The sequence below is a fragment of the Ursus arctos genome, unplaced genomic scaffold (assembly GCF_023065955.2).
Source record: "Ursus arctos isolate Adak ecotype North America unplaced genomic scaffold, UrsArc2.0 scaffold_13, whole genome shotgun sequence".
NCBI classification, from domain to species: domain Eukaryota; kingdom Metazoa; phylum Chordata; class Mammalia; order Carnivora; family Ursidae; genus Ursus; species Ursus arctos.
The window spans coordinates 18,235,239-18,258,378 of NW_026622797.1; the positions used below are offsets into that span (position 1 = coordinate 18,235,239).

A 23,140-nucleotide genomic window follows, 5' to 3' on the forward strand; every position below is an offset into this window, starting at 1 on the left:
TGGAGGAAGACACAAAGAGATGGAAAAACATTCCATGCTCATGGATTGGAAGAATAAACACTGTTAAAATATCTAAGCTGTCCAGAGCAATCTACACTTTCAATGCCATCCCTATCAAACTACTATTGGCATTTTTCACAGAGCTGGAACAAACAATTCTAAAATTTGTGTGGAACCAGAAAAGACCCCGAATTGCCAGAGGAATGTTGAAATATAAAACCAAAGCTGGGGGCATCACGATGCCTGACTTCAAGCTATATTACAGAGCTGTGATCATCAAGACAGCATGGTACTGGCACAAAAACAGACACATAGATCAATGGAACAGAATAGAGATCCCAGAAATGGACCCTCAACTCTATAGTCAACTAATCTTCAACAAATCAGGAAAAAATATCCAATGGAAAAAAGACAAGTATCTTCAGTAAATGGTGCTAGGAAAATTGGATAGCCACATGCAAAGGAATGAACTGGACCATTCTCTTACACCATATACAAAGATAACTTCAAAATGGATGAAAAACCTCAATGTGAGACAGAAATCCACCAAAATCCTAGAGAAGAACATGGGAAGTAACTTCTTCAACATCAACCATAGCAACGTCTTTCAAGACATGTCTCTAAAGACAAGTGAAGCAAAAGCAAAAATTAACTTTTGGGACTTCATCAAGATAAAAACTTCTGCACAACAAAGAAAACGGTCAACAAAACTAAGAGGCAACCCACAGAATGGGAGAAGATATTTGCAAATGACATTACAGATAAAGGGCTTATATTCAAGATCTATAAAGAATTTCTCAAACTCAAACCCAAAAAACAAACAATCCGGTCAAGAAATGGGCAGAAGACATGAAGAGACACTTCTCCAAAGAAGACATCCAAATGGCTAACAGACACATGAAAAAATGTTCGACTTCATTAGCCATCAGGGAAATGCAAATCAAAACCACAATGAGATACCACCTTATACCAGTTAGAATGGCAAAAATTAACAAGGCAGGAAACAACAAATGTTGGCGAAGATGTGGAGAAAGGGGAACCCTCTTACACTGTTGGTGGGAATGCAAGCTGGTACAGCCACTCTAGAAAACGGTATGGAGGTTCCTCAAGATGTTAAAAATAGAGCTACCCTATGAACCAGCAATTGCATTACTAGGTATTTACCCTAAAGATACAGATGTAGTGAAAAGAAGGTGCACATGTACCCCAATCTTCATAGCAGCAATGTCCACAATAGCCAAACTGTGGAAGGAGCAGAGATGATGGATAAAGAAGATGTGGTTCATATATACAATGGAATATTGCTCAGCCATCAGAAGAGGAATACCTACCATTTGCATAGACATGTATGGAACTGGAGGGGATTATGCTAAGTGAAATATGAAATAACTCAAGCAGAGAAAGACAATTATCATATGGTTTTATTCATATGTGGAACATAAGAAATAGCACAGAGGACCATAGGGGTAGGGAGGGAAAACTGAAGGGGAAGAAATCAGAGAGGGAGACAAACCATGAGAGACTGGACTCTGGGAAACAAACTGAGGGTAATAGAAGGGAGGGCTGAGGGGGGATGGGGTAACCAGATGATGGGCATTAAGGAGGGCACGTGTGGTAATTAGCACTGGGTGTTACACGCAACTATGATATATATATATATATAGCAAGATATATATACACAAATATGACATTATTTGTACATTATACAAACTTACTATCTAAAATGATTTTTTTAAGACTTTAAGTAATCTCTACAACCAACATGGGGCTCAAACCCACAACATGCTCCACCAACTGAGCCAGCCAGGAACCTCTCCAAAGATTTTTTTATTAATTTTTTTTATCATGTGTGCCTCTCCTCTAAAATGTATTCTATGTCATATTAATAACATATCCTTTCATATTTTTTCTTAATGTTCATAAAATACACATGTAAGACAAGAAGAATTGGGGATGGGGAGGGAGTCACTGTTTTTAAAAAGTACTATGCAAATTATTCTGAATTTTGTGTTCTTATCCAGCAGTACCTGGCAGATGGGCTTTGAGTTTTAACTTTATGGTAAGTGTATTATACAGAACTTTTAATCTTTCCAATAGAGTCGGTGCTTTTCTGTGTATGTTGTTTAAGCACACCCTGCCCAGATCTTACAGATACTTCCTGTATAACATTCTCCCAAAGTTGTAATTTTTCTGTGGTCATTTCACATTAAAATCTTTAACTGGTTTGCAATTTATTTTAGCTACGAGGTAAGAATCACTTTTCCCATTTAGCTAACAGTCATCACAGCATTTTTTATTTACTGTATCCTTTTTTGTTTGCAATGCCACCTTTGTCATATATCAAAAGTGTGTGTGTTTCTCTTCATATATATGTTTGAGGAGTTTGCTCACTGTGTTTTGATCCATTTGTCTTCCCTCTGTAACTACCATATCATTTTAATTTCTAAAGGCTTTAAATCATTTTTGATATCTAATAAAATAAGTCTCACCAGCTCACATTTCTTTTTCAAAATTATCTCGGTTATTCTGGGCCTTTCTTTTTTCCGTATGAATTTTTGAATCAGCTTATTAAGTCCTATGAGCAACCCTGTTAAGATTTTGAGTGGGATAGTACTAAACTTATAAGGTTAGTTTGGAAGGAAGTGACATTTTAAAACTTGAGTATTCCTTTCTATGACATAGCACTCCATTTGCCTAAGTCTTCTTTGATTCCTTCAATAGTTTTAAAATTTTCCCCACATAAATCTTCTACATTCTTGCTAATGTTATTTCTAGGAACACTCTAAATTTTGTTGTAAGATGTGTGCTTTTTTCCTCTCATATATATGCTTTCAAACTTTATGTAATTATGTTTTAGGTATATCTTTTATAAATAGCTTAATATCTGTATTTTGTTTTTTAATCCAGTCAGAAATTTCAAAATTTCAGTGAATTTAGCTTATAACGATTTTGATTACTAATATAGTTGAACTTATTTTTTCCATTTTGATTAACTTTCTTTCTGTAATTTTCTCTTTTCCTAATCTCTATTTTCTTCATTTCCTTTTTTTCTCCTCAAAGGTTTAGTATCATATATTTTCTATCCTTCTAGTAGTTAGCCTTGCACACTAAGACACATTAACTTCACAGCTCTCTAGCAAGGTCTGAAAGAAGGATTATCTGGGGAGGAGGAGGAATGTTCAGATAATCATCTTATTTTCTGAGTTCTTTCACAGTTGACACTGTCAGAACATAATTTATAAAGGTATTTTTAATTCCATTATGTCAGCAGTTTTTTGAGCATTTGTTAGCCCTTTCAACCTAAAGATATTTTAGCTCCACAAAATTTTCTTTATGCCTTTGATCACTACTTCTCTCTCCATTGCTCTGTTTTCTCCTGTCTTCACCATGAAATCCCTACAATTCATAGGCTCAAATTTCCATCCTCTGCCTTTATCTTATCATTGCCATGCTTAAAGTATTTAAATTCTTAAATTAAAATAAATGAGTTTTATCTTTAAGTCAAGAGATTAAAAACAAAACAGCAGAGAGAAGTAAAGAATCGAGATAAAAATCAGTAAGTTGGATATCAATAAAAGACAAAAATAAAATAAACCCACAAACTACTTCATTTAAAAGACACACAAACCTCTGACAAATCATATTAACCAAAATATGGTAAAAGAGAGAAAAGGGATATGAAGAGTATAAAAATGAATATAAGCACACAAGAATATAATAAGATACAGCCTCTGATCTTAATGGAATGATATTCTGAATCATAAATATTATCAGTATTATTGAATATTAACCATAAATATTATAAATATTATATTATATTATATTATAAATATAATATTATAAATATTATACTCAATTCATTATAGGAAGGAAGCATGCTCTGATACCAAAATTGAATATACCAGGAAAAAAAGTTATATTCTAATCTCACAAACAAAGGTAGAAGTCTTGGGACACCTGGTGGCTTAGTCAGTTAAACGTCTGCCTTTGGCTCAGGTCATGATCCCAGGGATCCTGGGATGGAGCCCAGTGTCAGGTTCCCTGCTCAGCGGCGAGTCTGTTTCTCCCTAACCCTCTGTCCTTTCCCCCCCTCAACCTGCTTGTGTTCTCCCTTTTGCACGTGCATATAAATAAAATCTTTAAAAATAATAATAAATTTCCCTAGTTTTTTTAAAATAGAAGTCCTAAGGATATATTAAGAATCATATTTAACAATATAATAAAAGAACTGTCAATGCTATTCCAAAATTTTCACAACCATACAAGAATCCTTAATATTAGGAAATCTATTAATGTCACAGATCAATAGGAAAAAAGGGAGGTAAGAAATCACACAATAATTTTAAAAAGATGCTAAAAAAGCATTCAATTAAAATTTAACTTCCATAATTGACAACCAACTCTGAGAGGAAAAAACAATTTTATCTCAAACCAACATCCTATATCATGCTTAACAGTAAAACCCTAGAAGTACTATTATTAAAATTATTACTAAGAAAAAGATACTTCCTATGGAAAATATCATTGAACACTTCTGTAAATTTTTGCTAATACAGTAAAGCAAAAAAAGGAAAATAAAACCTTCACCTACAAAATCACTGCCAAATTAATACAGATGGAATTCTGCTGTACCTTGCAGGCATGCTGGTTTAGTAAAAAGAAATCTATTGCTCAAAGTTCTTTATTCTCTCATCTCACTCTTTTTACAAAACAAAACAAAACAAAACAAACACTTTAAAAGCCTTGCTATGGGCCAAGGACCAAGTAGCCGTCTAAGGATAATCAAACAACCTAGCTAGTTTGGGATCTATTAGAGGAGGGGAATAAAGATTAAATATAGAATTAGCCTGGAGAAAATACTCTTATTTTTTTCTGTTTCAAGACTTTCCTTCTTAGCTTATCTCCCAGGTAACCCACACAGTCTGTGGAGCACCATGCCTTCTACAGAAGAGATTCCCCTCTGTTTCTGCAAAGGCAATGAGGTAATAATCAATCCATAATTTTTTGAGCATTTACTAGATGTCAGGCACTGAGACTGCTGCTGGAAATAAAAAAGAAACATAAACAGTTTACATTCTAATCTATAAGACAATCAAGGAACCAAGGCAATTACAGTAAGCATGGTATGTGCTATTTTAGGGAAAGAGCATCCTACTATGGTACAATACAAAACACGCACAAAACCCAGACTAGGGAATATACAGAAAAACCTGTAAAAGAAATGACAAACACATGTTAACCATGGAACAAGAATCTTAAGTGTGTTTGGAGCAGGAGGATCAGCTCATACAAACAGGGAGGAGACAGGATCATTCATTAAAAAAAAAAAAAAAAGGAAAAGTCAGGGTGACTAGATTATAATGCAGAAAGAGAGGGAGAAGCATAGTGAAATGAATTATGGTAATAAGTAGAGTCCAGACCTTAAAAGACCTTTTAGGGAATGCTAAGGATTTAAGAGTTAGCAACGTCATTTTGAAAGCAGTAAAATACAGTGGACACTAGTCATTTACCTACCTAACATCCATTCCTCAGTCCACTTCTTCCTAACATTATTCAGATGCTCATTAGAGCCCATATCTTCCTCAAGTTACCCATATACTTTAGGAGACACTTAAACCAAATTGAGTTCCAGAGGTGAGCCAAACCAACCGGGGAAATTCTATGCATTTGCTGCCATTTTAAGTCAGGTAATCCAAACCTAAAACCAATTAGATACATTCCATGAATGAAGGTCAACTGATTTGGAATCTCAACTACATCTGCAAAACCCCTTCACAGCAACACCTTGATTAGAATTGATTGAATAATTACAAGGTGTGTGTATACCAGGGGTCAACACCTTGGCGACCATCTTAGAATCCTGCCTCTAATAGTCTGCCCTTAAGCCTCTGAAGATTCACATCCCTCCCAAATGCAAAATACATTCACCTGACCCCAATATCTCTAAAGTCTCAACCAACTACAATATCAAGTCCAAGATCTCATTAAAATATTATCAACTCAAAAATCCCAAAGCTCATCTAAATTTCTTGTAGATGAGAGTCTTGACTGTAACCCATTAAGTATAAGCTCTTGGGCACAATTCCACTCCATCTGTGGACCTATGAAACTAAAGAGACAAACCATCTGCCCCCAAGACTCCCAGCATTCAGTGGTGAGACAAACACAGGATAACAGTTATAGAAATTCCTGTTCAAAACAGGGAAAAGTGGAAGGTAAAAAGGAGTCACTGGTCCTTAACAGTTTTGAAATCAAGTTGGGCAAATGTTGGATTTTTCTTAAATTAGGTTTCAAAGTCTGGGAACAATCCCCTGTAGCTCTCAGCTCCACCCTCTGCTTTTTCATCCAAGACAGCACTTGCCTGGAGCCGGTATTTTCATCAGCCTGCTGCTGCCGCAGCCTCCTTTCATTTTGTACTGTCTTTCAGGCCATGCTGGCAATATTCGGCTATACAATTTTCTCAAACTGCGCATCTTAAAGCATTCTAGAGGTTCTTCGGTTTGATTGAAAAGATCTGTGAAGCACACCGACGATCTCTTAAAAAGAGTCCTTTGTGTAGCTAAATACTTTGACCTCTGGTCTTTAGAAGGTTTTTAGTAAAAAGTTGTTCAGCCACACTTACATGTTTTTCTCTAAGCCACACTGAGAAACAATCTTTTTACCAGCTGGATCAGGGTAAGAATTTCCTAAATCATCAAGCCCTGATCCTTTAATAATTCTTCCCTCAATTTCTTTCTTTCCTCTTGCATTTTATTATAAAGCAGCAAGCAAAAAATCAGGTGGCTCCTTCAACCGTTTCCTTGAAAATCTCGTCAGCTAAATATCCAAGTTAATCACACATTATGCAGGAGACACTTCTGTTATGCTTCCCACCATTATATAACAAGGAACCACTTCGTTTCCAAAAACACGTTCCTCTCTCCCTTCTAAGTCCTCATTGGCAGCAGTTTCCAAATCTAGAGCCCCACAGCCTACCCAAAGAAATTTAGACATTTCTATCACGTTCCTCAAATTTTTTCAACCTCTATTCACTGCCTGGTTTCAAAGCAATTTCCACATTTCTAGGTATTTGATATGGCAGCCTCTCACTTCTAGGTACCAAAATCTGTATTGGTCTTTTATTGCTGTTCTAACAGATTACCAAAAAAAAAAAAAAATTATTCTTTGTTTCTACAGGTCAGAAGTCCAAGCACTGCATGACTGAGAGCCTCTACTCAGTCTCACAGGGCTGAAATACAAGCATTAGCCAGGATGCATTCCTGTGTCCCTTTCTGGAGGCTCAGGGAAGAATCCGTTCTGAAGCTCTTCAAGGTTGCTAATAGAAATCAGTCTCTTATGGTTGTAGGACTCAATATCCTTTGCATTGGATCGCTCTCTGGCTCTGAACCTTTTGCCAGGAAGAGTCTAGTCCCTTTTAAAGGCTCACTTGCTTCAGTTAGGTTTACTGAGAATAATCACCCTACCCTAAGGTCAATTAATTAGGATCTCAATTACATCTACAAAATGCCTTCACCTAGATTAGTGTTTGTGTGATGGTATGTGGACACCAGGAGCAGAAATCTTGGGACCCACCTTAAAATTCTGCCTACCATACATGTATGCTTAGGAGGGGAACTGTTGGGTCATGGAATATGTGAATACTGCAAAAAATGTTTCTCAAGTAACTAACAACACTCCTACCAGCAGACTATGAGAAGTTCTTATTGTGTCACATCCAAGACAGTATTTTAGCCTTTCTGATGGGTAGGTAGTGATATCTGGTTGTAGTTGGCATTTTCCTCATGACTGACTTTTGTCTTCCTTTAAAAGAAATCAGTATACTTAAAAAAAAAAAAAAGTTGAAAGATTGGATTAGTTATTCTATCATGAGTTTTTAACTTAAACTTCTAAAATGGCATTCACCCATATTGTGTCATAGTTATTTTATGTCTGGGCCTCTGATGTAAGCTATTCAAGCATTTTATTCATCTTTGTTATCCTAAATACCTAGCATAATCCCTGGCACATAGAAGGCACCCAATGTTTGGTGAACTGAATGTATTCACCTTCTAAAATGTATTTTTTTCATTTCCAAATTTAAAGCACTGCTCCCATTGTATATTCCTCCTAGGCCAATCAATAATGTTACAGGAGCCAACCCTTTCTTAGCAGTCCAAGACACAATTTGTCTGAGCCAGTATTGCATTATACAGTTAGAGGAATAATATATGCCCTAACTCTACCTACCATTAATCTACCTAGCTTTCTTGCCCTAAACATAAAAAATAAACTGTTTTCATTCGTTATTTTGTCTTTATTATTTTTCACATGCCTTAGGTCACTGTGTCTATTAAGAGAGATAAATGACTCTTATATTCACCTTTGATTATGTATCCCCCTCCTTCCACATAATTTTTTTATACCTGAATACATTATAAGGACCTTGTGCAACCAGACCAGTCTCTTTGGATGTCTCTCCCAATTTCCTTGTCAGAATTTCTTTGTTATTATGGATTATTTTATTCTAGGAAGTTATCCAACACTTCCTGACCATCTTTCCTTTTACAGTCTCAAGGTCGTCAAATCACAATCATCTTCCCTCTGAACACGGACAGTTTTCTTCTTTCTTTTTAAATTTTGTCTCAGGAGCTGGTTCCCTATAAACTCCCAAGGTGACTCATCACATGTATAGAATTCCAAAACAATTCTCTTCGTGTATTAGAATTAGATCCGGAATAGTATATCCCTCTGAAAGGCTGCCTAACAGCCTGTGTTCCATTCCATTTCTGTGTTCTAGTCCTGAATTTCATCACACGAAATCACTCTCATTTCTAATGCTTGTACACTTTCATTAAGCTACTTTTTAAGGAAAATATTTTGCCAATATGATGCAATTACCACAAAACCTGTAATCCTAGGTCTCTAATTTGTTCCAATATTATGATTAATTTTTTTCTTGTTAAATATGTGCACTGAATTAATTCAAAATCTTTGGAAGACCTGTATAGATTTTTTTGAAGGCTGGTATCTAGCCAAATATTCTTTTACAGTGGTTCATGTGCATACCGGGCAAATTATAAGCCTCATAAGTATGCAAAGCACAATATTTAGGTAATATTTTAATAAGAGTATAATGGGATAAATTAGTTTTTGTTTCTACAATAATTTACTTTTGCTACTAAGAAAATCTGATGGGGGGCGCCTGGGTGGCTCAGATGGTTAAGCTTCCAACTCCAGGTTTTGGCTCAGGTCCCAATTTCAGAGTCATGAGATCAAGCCCCACAGCATCTGGCTCTGCACTCAGCGGTTGGGGGGGGGGGGTCCTACATCTCTCCTCCCTCTCCCTCTACCTCCCCCCCAACACCCGCTCCTGCGTGCTGACACATGCTCTCTCTATAAAAATTAAAATTAAAAAAAGAAAATCTGATGCTACTGCAGCAGTCACTTCCTGAATGAATTACTCCATTTGTCAAATAGTTTTTTCTTAAGGACTTTGGACATTGATGCACCATTGATAATTGTTAGGAGGAACTTTCTGATTACTAGTGATACTGTATTCTCCTAACCATTAGTTTAGAATGCATGCATGCATATTTTATTCTTTAAACCAATACATGCATCTATCATCAAACGAATAGATACAAATGTATTAGAATAAAAGAAAAATATATCTTAAAAGAAATGTATTAATTTCAATATTAAAGACTCAGCTATTCAGGTGTCTAACATATTTATAGAGAAAAATTCTATTCTTTGAAATTTCACTTAGGGAAATTTTTCTTGAACCCAGAGACTAAATAACATTTATGTGAAAGTGTATTATGAATAATAAAGAATTATATAATTGGAAATGTAATTATAAGAAAATAGTAGGTTCTAAATAGGAAAGCCCAGATATATTTAGTCCTCAGTCTTAAAATGTTCCACATATTTTTACTTAAGAACTGTTATGCAAAAATTTAACATGGCTGAGAATACTGGTCATGGTAACAAGGTGATGAAAAAAAGACTAGCATATAGTTGTAGTTGCTTATAAATTCATGAATTCCTCCCAATTAAACTTTCTTTAAAGAAAAAAAGAAAAACCCACAAACTAAATGGAACATTCTCTGATTTAAAAAACACAAAAACTACCATACAGAATTTTACTTGTCAAATTCTCATTTTCCACCAAAGCCAAAGAACCTGTCCCTTACACGTATAAAGCCACGTAGAGCCAATATTATTGGCTCTAATGATTTTCCAATGTCAATCAGTTGTTTCTATAAAGACTGCCTAAGTAAAATCTCTGGTAACGCAGATATTTCAAGTTACAAGTTATTACTTTAAGTAAATCCAATACCTTTAAAAACAAAAACAATACAGGTGATTTCTAAGGCACTGTTCTAAGTGCTTTATATATACTATTTATTCTATACATATTAACTTTATAATATGCATCTTAGGGCTTTCGTGAGATAATAATTATCCATTTTACAGATAACAAAACTGATATAGTTAGCAGGTGATGGGCCTATCCACTAAGATTCAACATTGACGGGGCGCCTGGGTGGCACAGCGGTTAAGCGGTTAAGCGTCTGCCTTCGGCTCAGGGCGTGATCCCGGCGTTACGGGATCGAGCCCCACATCAGGCTCCTCTGCTATGAGCCTGCTTCTTCCTCTCCCACTCCCCCTGCTTGTGTTCCCTCTCTCGCTGGCTGTCTCTATCTCTGTCAAATAAATAAATAAAATCTTTCAAAAAAAAAAAAAAAAGATTCAACATTGACAATTTGGCCCAGAGTCTGAACTCTTAACCACTATGGTAAATTGCCTTTATTTTTTTAAGATTTTATTTATTTATTTGACAGAGAGAGAGAGACAGCCAGTGAGAGAGGAAACACAAGCAGGGGCAGTAGGAGAGGAAGAAGCAGGCTCCCAGCGGAGCAGGGAGCCCAATGCAGGACCCTGGAATCAGGCCCTGAGCCGAAGGCAGACGCTTAATGACTGAGCCACCCAGGCGCCCCAGGTAAATTGCTTTTCAAGATAGAGAAAATCGTATCTCAAGCTAAATAACCAATTACAGTAAGAACTAAACTTGACAATTAGTACAAGCTGTCTGCTAACCAAGGAGGAGATTGATAAGTTTATGTTATCCCCAGCTCAAAACTGTTCTACGGAAATTGAGATACCGATTTATTTAGTATGAAAAAATGTCATTTTTTGGGGCATCTAGGAAGCTAAGCTTGTCTTAACTTTGACCAAGATCCTAATGGCAAGGGCCAAGTCTGTCTTCACAAATGCATGCTCAGCAGCTAGCATTAAGCTGGCACAAAATTAGCATTCTGTAATTACCTATAGAATAAATGGGGATAAGAGGAAGCTGTTTTAACATGTGAGAGAAAGGAATGATAAAGATTACATGTATCACTGAGCAAAATTTTCCGCAAATTAGAAAACCAACACACAAAACAGTGAAGTAACCTGCCCAATTTCATATAGTTAAACCAAGATGTGAGACTTCCAATTTCTGTATTTTTCCTTAAATACCATAAAAGAGAAATTCTATCAAAATACCCATATTACATAGTTGTATAAGATGTGAATGTACTCAATATTACTGAACTGTACACTTAAAAATGGTTGTGACAGAAAATTTTATGTTCTATGTATTTTAGCACAATTTTTAAGTCAAACTAGAAAAAAATCCACATTATGAAAAAATACAATTTAAATCACTACATATAGTTTCTACTTATAAATTTCTACTATTCTAAGAAACTTTACTTATAAAAATATTATGGTAAAACTTAAGGTTACATTATTTAACAACTGATCAAAATTAATGAAATAGCTACTTACAAATTTTTGTATTTTTCCTACCTTTCCCAGTTTCAGAAGTAAAAATGCAAATAGCATAAAAATGAAATGGAATAATTTAACTTATTAAGTTAGCTCAAATCCACTGTGAAATAAGGAGAAAACCAACTAGGTCATTGGTTATTATATTTTGTCAACAATAATAAGCACTGTGATAGTCATTACAAATATTCACAAGATTTCCTGCTTTTTTGCTTCTTGGTTATATGAGTGAAATTAGAGATGGCCACATGCCTTCCCGTGGCCCACAAAATGAGAGTGTAAGAGATACGTATCACATCCAGGCAGAAACTTTAAGAGCCAACACATGCTCCACCACATTCTCTTTCTCTACTACAGTGACTGGCAATATTGTAAAGACAGGATGTTTCCTCAGCCAGGTTCCAGAATAAAGATAATGAAAAGGAAGAGAGTTCCAGCAAACCCACAAAGGACATATAGTGTAAGCAAAAATAAACTGCTGCTGTATCAAGTCATTAAGATTATAGCATAACGCAAACTATTCTGACTGACACAGATATAAAAACTGAATGTAAAGCAGTTATATAAAGAAAGGGATGGATTTCTACAAATGAGGAAGATGGAAGGATTGGCAGGGAATGATAGGATTTTGTCCCTCAGACAGTTTGTCCCTAGACAGCTGCTCTAAGGTTTCCATCAGGGTACAGATTACAGTCCTGAATGACACAGAGTTCAGGCTGAGGGGCAGAACAAGTCTTAACCACCATGGGCAGGTTCCTAGAGCTGGATGAAGCCCCTACTGTGCCCTTCTCTTCCCACATATAGCCAGGTGCTGTGGAAAATGAGGCTCCTCCCAAATGCTACCTCTCTCTCCTTCCTGACACTTGAAGAAATCTGAACTTTAGTCTTGAGAGAAGGTAAGTAGGTTCATCCACGAGACAACAGGCCCATTCCTTAGCATTTAGGTCCAATGGCTGCCATACAAGTTTGTAGCTATCTTAGAGGATTTCATCCTAAGGAGATACTCAAGGAAGAAGTATCATGCTATGGTTCTTTCTTTACTGTTAACCTTAATGAAAACCAAGAGTAAGCTGAACTTCAAATGGGACCAACTAGCTTCTACTGGTCAGCTGGATAAACTCTATTACAAAACTCAAAACTGGGAACTCTATCAGCTTATTTCACTTGAAACTTTTATGACCATGGCATACAATTGTGCAGAATGTGCCCTGCATAATAGCACCCAACCAAGGAGGGGAACTGTGGACCCTGAGGCTGTATTCACCAAGAAGAAAAGCTCTTTTTTTGTACTTCACACAAAGATATACTTCACACAAAGTTTGTCAGACTGTGACTACAGGCACCTTATAGACTAACTCGCCATTCCTTACCCATTTTTCCCAGAATTTCCCAGAGACCATCCTTAGAGGTACTATTGAGGAGACTTACATCATACATGACAATGATGGAACCCTGACTATTCTGGGACTCCTTAAGCTTTGACCCTTTCTCCCTGAAGATATACCATAATAACCTATAGTGTATATTTCTAAATTTGGACCACATACTGCTACATTCCTGTGTCCCAATGAGAAATATGGACAGGCCACTGGCAAATGAGGTATCAGAAGTATTCTTCTGCTGGAATTCTATATCCTGACAGAATCCTTCCAATGGGTGGTAGAGAGTTAAGAGAAATTCTACAGCACTACATGGACCAAATGATATCATTTTGATGTGCTAGAGCCCAGAGTTCCCTAACTTTGACACTACTGATATTTTGGACCAGATAAATTCTTTGTTATGGAGAACTGACTGCCTTGTCATTGAAAGATATCTGGCAGCATCCCCGGCCTTTATCAACTAGAAGCCAGTAGCTCATTCCACTTTCCTCTGTGACCAAAAAATGTTTCTAGACATTGTCCAATGCCCTCTGGAAGGTAAAATCACACCAGGATGACAATCACTTTGCTAGACCTATATTTTTATTTCCAGCAGGTGGTGTGAGACTGACAAGGTGTGTTCTGGGACTAAGGTTCCTCTCACTATCTCCACCTGCTTGGTGGCATCTGAAGTTGATGCAGGGCTCCCCCTGAGATCCAGGTGGCAAGCAGAATAAGGAACTCTGCCCGGCAAGTTGAGGCTGGCCCTATTCCTAGTAGGTAGAAAACAACTGAACCTTACCTTTTTGTCTGCCTTTTAACCCCTATGTCAACCCTCCCTCCTTCCATTAACTCCTTCACTTCTGTCCCTCTCCTTGAAGCAGAACCATGATTCCAACTTATTTAGAAGATCTATCTTCCCAGGGAAGAGGCAGCCCAATAGCAAACTTTGCTACTGCCCCCCTGCCAACTCTGGTCTCTGTCCACCATACAATGTAGACATGTCTTGGTGTTGGCTAAAGGAGTCTGAACTGCTATGTTCTCAGCAGCCTTTTTAGTCTGCCTATTTTGGAGGGCCACTGTGGGCAAAAACCGAGACTTACAAACTGACCTATTTATATAACCTGAACAGATCAACATGTATCAAAGAAGAAATGGTCTGATCCTTGGATATACTTTGGGCAGTCTGATATCTGACTTTCACAGAAGACAGGTCCTAAAGACACTAACCCCACTGCATCTAGATACTATATATACACCCAGATTTCTTAACTTTGGCACATACTCATATATACTCACATCTGCTCATGCTTATGAGCACATATACACACACATATATAAATGTTCATATATACACCAAAAAACAGACTTCATAAGCAATGGGTGGGGTTATATTTCTTGCTCATATTTCATGCCAAAGTAAATTCCATATGAATTAAAGATTAAGCATAAAAAATGCAACTTTAAGAGCACTGTAAAAAAATACGGGAGCATATTTAATAAAACTAGGGTGAAAAAGGTCTTTTCAATATACAATGGAATATTACTCGGACATAAAAAAGAATAAAATCTTGCCACTTACAACAACATGGATGGATCTAGAAGGTACAATGCTAAGTGAAATAAGTCAAAGAAAGACAAATGCCATGTGATTTCACTTATATGTGGAATTTAAGAAACAAAACAAATGAAAAATGAAAAAAAGACAAAAAAACAGACTCTTAACTATAGAGAATAAACTCCTTACCAGAGGGGAGTAGATGGGGGAGTATGTAAAACAGGTGAAGAGGATTAAGAGTACACTTATCATGATGAGCACTGATTAATACACAGAATTGTTGAATCACTATATTGTACACCTAAAACTAATGTAACACTGTATGCTAATTATACTGGAATTAAAAAAGAGAAAAGGTCTTTCCAATCAAAGTACAAAACTCACAAGTCATATAAGAGATTTCTGTGACCAACTGTTGTACTTCTATAAATTTATCTCAGAGATGTACTTGTATAAATGGATGAAGAAATATATGTATTACACTATCACAACAGAACAAAATGAACAGCAGACCAAAAAGGATAAATGTCCAATGATGAAGACTGACTAAATTACGGTACTTCCATGTCATAGAATATCATGCAGTTATGAAAATAATTATGGAAAACTGGCTTGTGCCAATATGAAACAATCTATCAGATATATTGTTAAGTGAACACGAATTATAGGAAAAATAACGCCTTCCCTCTTATGCAAAAAAAAAAAAAAAGCTATCTAGAAAGATTTCTGCCTATATGCACAAAGTATTTCTAGAAGGACACAAAAGAAATTTATGTGGTTGTCTCTGGAGAGGAAAATGGGTCTGGAAAGGAAGGAAACTTGCTTTTTATTATGTATCCTTTGAAGTTCTTGAATTACTTTTTAGATTGTGCATAAAGTCTATCACAAAAAAATAAAATCAAAGAATAAAATTCAAAGAAAATATTTCAAAATAGAATAGCAAATACCTTATACATAGGTAACAGAGAATTCTTACCTTTCTCTGCAAAATTTAAGTGAATGTAGTATGGCAGGTCTCTTTTGACGTAAATTCCACAAATGTAAGGTGTCATCAGCCAAGGCACTCACAAGAGCTCCCTTAAAAATAAAGTATAATTTATATAAAATACATCTTACAAACATTAAAGCTACTAAAGAGCTGCCAAAAAAACCTTCCCAAATTTCAAAACTTTCAGCCAATAGATTTAGTTTTGAGAAACATTTGTCTCACCCAAATTCTAAATAGCAGATGTAATACAGTGTGTTATATGTATATGTAAAAAATGTTTTCACTTCTTCAATTTAAAGTATAATTTAGTATCTTATAAACTATAAATATATTAGGATCTAGTTGGATATTATGGTTGATAGCTACGTAAAATTAGAGGTCAGACTATTAAGTTACTCGATCACTATTGTACATCTTCTTGACTAAAAGAAAAATATAATATGAAGTAACTTTCCCATTTTATTTGGCTTAAGAAAAATTGTTTGGAATGTAGTATGCCCAGATCATAACTCTACTACAGAATAATACAGAAAATAAAGGTAGCATTCAGCACACTATAACTTCAATATCCAAAGGGGTGAATAATCAACTAATTTAGAAGGTTAAAACATCTAACACTACTAAATACTATTAAGTATGGAGAAGAATCTCTGGCCCTATATGAGAATCACACAGGAGGTCAGTCTCACCCCTGACCTCACAAACCAGATTTTCAGAGCAAGGACCTACACAGGTATATTTTTAAAAATCTTCAGAGGTGATTCCAGTATGTGAACATGATTAAGAATCTCTAGACTAAGGCTGATTTATTAAGACATGTGCATGTGTTTCCTCAAAGGAGTCAGATACGTTTCATCTATACTGAGAGAATAAGATAAAAAATGCAACATGAAAAACTTATGTTAATTTCAAAAAAGGATTTGCAGTTCTATTCATCTAGGTTATTATGAGAAATCTTAAAATCTCCTTCCTTTAAACTAAGTTTCTCATTTATCAAAGAAGATTAAAATAGTTCTGAAAATTTATATTAAATGATCTCTCCAAGTCCTTTCCACCTTTCAAATTCTATGAGGGCTGCTCTATGGTGTGATTCCTACTGCTACAGCATAACTATCGGAGAGCAGAATTAAGCCCATATGTTTTCACTAGAAAGCATCCTCTTATCTATATCATTTTGAAGCAGAGAAACTCAAAGATTCAGAGTATCAAAGATTTGTACTCTTCATTCCTATTTCCACCATAATCAACTTCTTTCTGAAGATGTGCACACCATCTTGAAATCTCAAAGAAGAGATGTAGAGCCAAAAGAGCAATGAGAGTTGACCACCTCCAATGGTGGCTCCTTTACCTACATACGGTCTACTAAATGTAAAAGCAAATAGCTACTCCCAATTGTCAGATTTCTGTAGCATCCCCAATTAAATATTCATATTTTGCTAAGCATTTTTTAAAACAGCAACATCATTTTTAAGTACTCAAAATGTAACATTTAAGCATGTAAAATAAAAACAGTCATATCTAAGAACTCTATGATGAATCCTATTGAAAAGAAACCTGCATGAATGACAACATAATTTACTTATGATTTCTAAAATTTAGGTGTATAGGTAATCAATTTGCAATGTTATTTACACTGGTTCATGTACTGCTTTAAGAAATAATCTTAACACAAGTATAAATATGGAGAATAGGTTAGTGGTTGCCAGGGATTAGGGACTGAGAGCAGGAGGGGGCCCAGTTATAAAGGGGGAGCCTTAGGGAATTCCTTTATGATGATAAAACTGATCTGTATCTTGTTCATAGTGGTCATTACACAAATCTATGTGTCATAAAAATGCACAAAACTACACAACCACACTGACAAAAGAGTTCATGGTGATGAAATCTAAATAAGGTCTGCAGTCTAGCTAATAGTAGTATATGGATATCATTTTCCTGGTTGATACTATACTATTGTTATACATAATGTTACTATGAGAGGGAAGCTGGGGGAAGTACACACAGAACCTATTTTGAACGTAACTGCCAATAGAATTATTTCACAACAAAATTTTTTTTAAATAGGAAAAATAATCTTGAGTCCTCATAAATGGGCTCAACAACCTTCTATATTGTGATTTCTTTTGAATTTTAACATTTTACAATGCCTATTATACAGTTCTCCACAGAATACTGCAGTTTTTAAAAAACACTTCTGACCCTGAAAAACCTACATAATTGCATATTAATCTTCTGATAAAAACATTTTACAAAAGGTCAGAGGTATCGAGTGTTGTTTTTTTCCTCTCACACACATTTAAGAATTTATGCCATGGGGGCGCCTGGGTGGCACAGCGGTTAGGCGTCTGCCTTCGGCTCAGGGCGTGATCCCGGCGTTATGGGATCGAGCCCCACATCAGGCTCTTCCGCTATGAGCCTGCTTCTTCCTCTCCCACTCCCCCTGCTTGTGTTCCCTCTCCCGCTGGCTGTCTCTATCTCTGTCAAATAAATAAATAAAATCTTTAAAAAAAAAAAACAAAAAAAGAATTTATGCCATGGAACCTTAGGACCTGAAGGCAAAAAGAATGTCCACAGACTATCACAACTAAAGACAGCAGAGCCTTTTCTGGAGTAATTTCTTTCTTCTAATGACCAGCTTTTCCTGCTCATCACTGCATACAGTAAACATCTATTCTCACAGCTGTGCATATTTTAAATTAACTTTTTATTTTCCTTTTTTAAAAAATTCTAATTAGTTGTCATATTGGTTTCAGGTGTACGACATAGTGATTCGACAATTCCATACAACACTCAGTACTCATCCCAAGTGTGCTCCTTAATCCCTATCACCTATTTAACCCATCCCCCCACCTCTCCTCTGGTAACCATCAGATTGTTCACTATAGTTAAGACTCTGTTTCTTGGTTTGCCTCTCTTTTTTTTCCCTTTGCTTGTTTCTTAAACACCACATGAGTGAAATCATATGGTATTTGTCTTTCTCTGACTGACTTATTTTGCTTAGCATTATACTCTCTTGCTCCATGTTGTTGCAAATGCTCATACTTTTTAAAAACCTGCAAGCATGTTATCTACTCTGTTGATAAAATAGTATTTGTTTCCTGAGCTCTTCCTAACTTTATACTCTACCAAAAAGAAAGACATCATCAATTACTTCAACCAGTAAGTGACACAAGAATTTTGGACAAGAACCAGTTTTCTTTTCTAACGGATTTTTATTTCCTGGTTGTATTTCAAACAAGTCATTAGAAAAGTATATTTTGTTATTTATAATAAACTCAATCTCTAAAAAAATTTTAATATAGATTTTAGTGTTACATAACTTTCAGTATCCAAGAAATAAAATTTAAATGCAGAACTCGTACCAAAAAGATTTACCTTATACCATTCTATTTGGAACACTGTTTTGAGAAACATCTTGCATTATTTATGTAACTTCCCATGATGATGCCTTACAGTGAACTGCTATTAGCTCTGACCTATAAGAAATTCACTTTTGTTCAAATATTTAAATATGAATGCATGCAAGAAATCTGAAAGACCAGATGTGCCCCTATTTCATATATAAGTAGGACAGATTAAAGCAATTCACTAACCTCATTAATCAGGAACTGAAGTTGGATTACTGCAGCTCCACTATCATGTTGGCAATAACATTCTACTCCTGGACGACCAAAGCTGCCATTAATTTCATTAAGGAGTCTACGGTATCTGTGGGCTTTTTATAGCAATTGTTAAGTTACATAATAGACTAATAAATATTCCAATGACCCGATACTCAATACAGGCTATTTATTGAGATTAAGATTCAGAGTTACATTTATTTCACATCAGCTAGCTCCTGCTGATAATCAGAAGTCTCAGAGATTACAGGCCTAAAAGAAATAACTGTTCCTTCTAGAATATAAAAGAACTATCAAAAACAACAATATACAGAACATAAAATAGGTTTAATACACTTTACTCTGGTCCAAGTTTTTTTCTTTCACTTAAAATAAAAAGAGAAAAGGTAGTTGATCTGCAGAGCATCCAATTTTGCCCAAGGCAGCAAACAAATGTGAAAAGCAGAGACATGTCATTTTGGAATAATGCTTTTGGAACCAATCTTTTTACTGGCATTTTTCATTCCATAGTGTTATTTTTCAATAGTGTAAGTTAATATAATGAAGAACTAAATAACTATGTTTGTAATTATAGCATGATGATGTTATATTGCCAATGAATGTATCAATCTTTTACAATAGACCTGAATTCAAAATATGCAAATTTATAATTTGCATATGGTAACAATAAACACACATTATTCTCCGTCTTAGGCATTATATTATGTTTTATATGTATATGTGTGTGTGTGTATATATAATATATATACACACACACACACTCACACTCACTTAATTCCCATAATCTATGAAGAATATATAATGTCCCCCCATAAGCAGATAAGGAAACTGAAACAGAGAAATCAAGCAACTTGTAAGTCACACAACTAGAAAGCAGCAGAGATGAGATCTGAATAAGCATTCTAGCTCCAGAGTCGATACTCTTAATAATAAGGTATGCTAAATAAAGAACAAAAAAAACAAAAACCAAAACACTTATACAACTTCCTACGTGCCAGGCATTGTTACATGCCTTTATCCTCATAAACTTGAAACAAGAAATTAGCTATTTTAACATGCTGCTATACTAATCTACTTTTCACTAGTTAATAAATAGTAATTGAAAATAAAAAGCTAAATCTTAAACTAAAATGTGATTGGCTTTAATGAAATTATAGCCTTTTTTTTTTTACAAATTCATATTCAGGTGTATAGACTATTTCTATATACTTTTCATACATGTCCTAAGGTTCTTCTTAAGTAAAAATAATCACACCTAAGGTTAAATTCCTAGTTTCTATACACTTTTTCCTTCCTATTTCTAAAAGTTTTTCAAGGTGATATTTATTTTTCATGAATTTTTTCATTTTATTGCCAGCAATTAATTCTTCTATTGTTTCATAAATAGACTAATCGTGCATGTTTAGCCTATAGTACCCTACTCTGCAAACATCTCAAACTTTTATCATCATCATCATCAGTATTAGTAGTACTAGTTTTACTACACCAATTGCCCAAATGCACCTAAAGGAAGCTAGATTTCAAACTGTTACTATTGTAACTTGGTAGTACCAAATCACACCTGGTTGGCCAAAGAAAGACCTACATCTATACTCATCCATTTCTTTTGACAGGATGCCTTTTTTAGCTAGTAAAGGGAGCCTAATTCTAATCTTTCCAGCTAAATTATTTTTTCTGGGACCAATTAGCATATTCCATAATTGTGATTTTACATGAAGAAAAATTTCTCATCTAACCAGATCAGTAAAACTAAGTTAATAAAAAATGTGAGCTATTATGAAGAATCATAAAAATTCTACTTACCTTACCTATTATTTTTTTCAGAAATCATACGTAATTTTGCTAATCTTGTGATATTATCTTCTTTAAGTATGGATCTATTAATGAGATTCAGGACTGTTTTTCTTTTTTTTTTTTATTTTAAAGATTTATTTATTCGACAGAGATAGAGACAGCCAGCGAGAGAGGGAACACAAGCAGGGGGAGTGGGAGAGGAAGAAGCAGGCTCATAGCAGAAGAGCCTGATGTGGGGCTCGATCCCATATCGCCGGGATCACGCCCTGAGCCAAAGGCAGACGCTTAACCGCTGTGCCACCCAGGCGCCCCCAGGACCGTTTTTCTTAAAATACAGCCATGGTGCGCCTGGGTGGTTCAGTCAGTTGAGCGTCCGACTCTTGGTTTCCGCACAGGTCCTCATCTCATGGGTAATGGGATCCAGACCCACAACAGGTGCAATCAGTGGGGAGTCTGCTTGAGGATTCCTTCCTTTTGCCCCTGCCTCCACGTTTATGTTCATGTGTGTATCTGCTCTCTCTCAAATAAATAAATCTTTAAAAAATAAATAAATAAAACATAGCCATAACTATCCAGGTATAAGATTTGTAGGGGGTTTTTTTTATTCATTTTTTTTTTTAAGATTTTACCTTTTTGAGAGCCAGAGAGTGAGCGCCCACGCACATGAGCTCAGGAGCAGAGAGGAGAAGCGGAGGCAGAGGGAGAGGGAGAAGCAGACCCCCTGCTGAGCAGGAACTCTGATGATGCGTGACTCATCTCAGGACCCTGGGATCATGACCTGGACCCTGGGATCATGACCTGAGCTGAAGGCAAACACAACTGACTGAGCCACCCAGGCACCCAAGTAGTTTAATTTTTTAAATGGAACTTTAGAGATATTGGCAATGCATTCTAAACGCAAAATTCACATACAATCTTACTATTTCTTTTCTGATCATTTACTGTTAGTCACACAACATTGGAAAAATTTTAAGTGACTGACTTCATGAAGTCTTCCCAAAGTATTCATCTTGCATTTTTATATATTTTTAAAAACCCCTCTATTTTGCATTCACATTATATATTCTTAAAGTAAACTAATTACTAAATTATAGTATCAAATATGACAGGCACAAACAGATGTGGGAATACACAAAACTGATTATCAGTTAAGTAAAACATAAGCAAATAGATCTAGTAATTTGGGCCTTCCAGTCTGAAAACTTCAGTATGCTATGGGCATCAATCAAAATTTTATTCACAGAGACTGGAAAGGGTCTGTAAATCCAGGAAGTCAGTTACATGGAGGCCAAGAAAGGTTTATTCTTATCTATACATGGAACTACTCCAGACAAAACTGTATTTTTTATAACATTATTATTAATATAGTAACTTTACTTACACCTAAGATAATAAAAATACTTTCTTAATATAATAAAGAAGAACCACTTACTATCTACTAAGTTTCAGGCTCTGTGTCTTAAAGATGCAATTGTACTTAATCCTCAGGGTAACTCTGAAAGGTAGTTATTATCCATATTTTACAAATGATAATTCTGAGGCTCAAAGAAGTGATTTTTCTCAATTACTACTGATTTCTCTCCCTTTTCCTTTGGATAGGGTAGCACTATGCTGCAGGCAGCCTGAAGGATCCTTAATACTACAAAAGCCCTATCTATGGACTGGGGGAAAAATCGTCAGTCATTATTTCATAATAACAAAAAGTTTAAAATTACATTTTAAGGAATGGAAGTTACTTACCTATAATCAAAAGATATGTTTGAAAGAATACAAATTCCAGAGCAAGCAGTTCTCATTCCTGGCAGTGTATCAGAATTCCAGCGCTACTGCAAATTTACTAATCCCAAATTGCCTGAGAAGCAGCCTGGGTAGGTATCCCTTTTTGTTTTGTTGTTGATGATGGGCCACAGGAACACCTGAGGCACAGCTGAGAATTAAGACATCTACTCTCAAGTCAGTTCATATGCCAACTCCACCAGTACTTGCTGTGACCTGAGGAGAA

General features: G+C 35.6%; 1 protein-coding gene across 6 annotated transcripts in view; it reads right to left on the reverse strand.

Moving 5' to 3' along the window:
* STXBP5 (syntaxin binding protein 5) overlaps positions 1-23,140 on the reverse strand; it is a 164,772-nt gene that overhangs the window by 119,751 nt on the left and 21,881 nt on the right. For all 6 annotated transcript variants that reach the window (XM_044386406.3, XM_048225907.2, XM_026504998.4 and 3 more), the window contains exons 3-4: positions 19,318-19,399; positions 15,713-15,813 (exon numbers count right to left, since the gene is read on the reverse strand). In XM_044386406.3, coding sequence (XP_044242341.1) covers positions 15,713-15,813; positions 19,318-19,399 — 183 coding nt within the window. The remainder of the gene's footprint in view (positions 1-15,712; positions 15,814-19,317; positions 19,400-23,140) is intronic.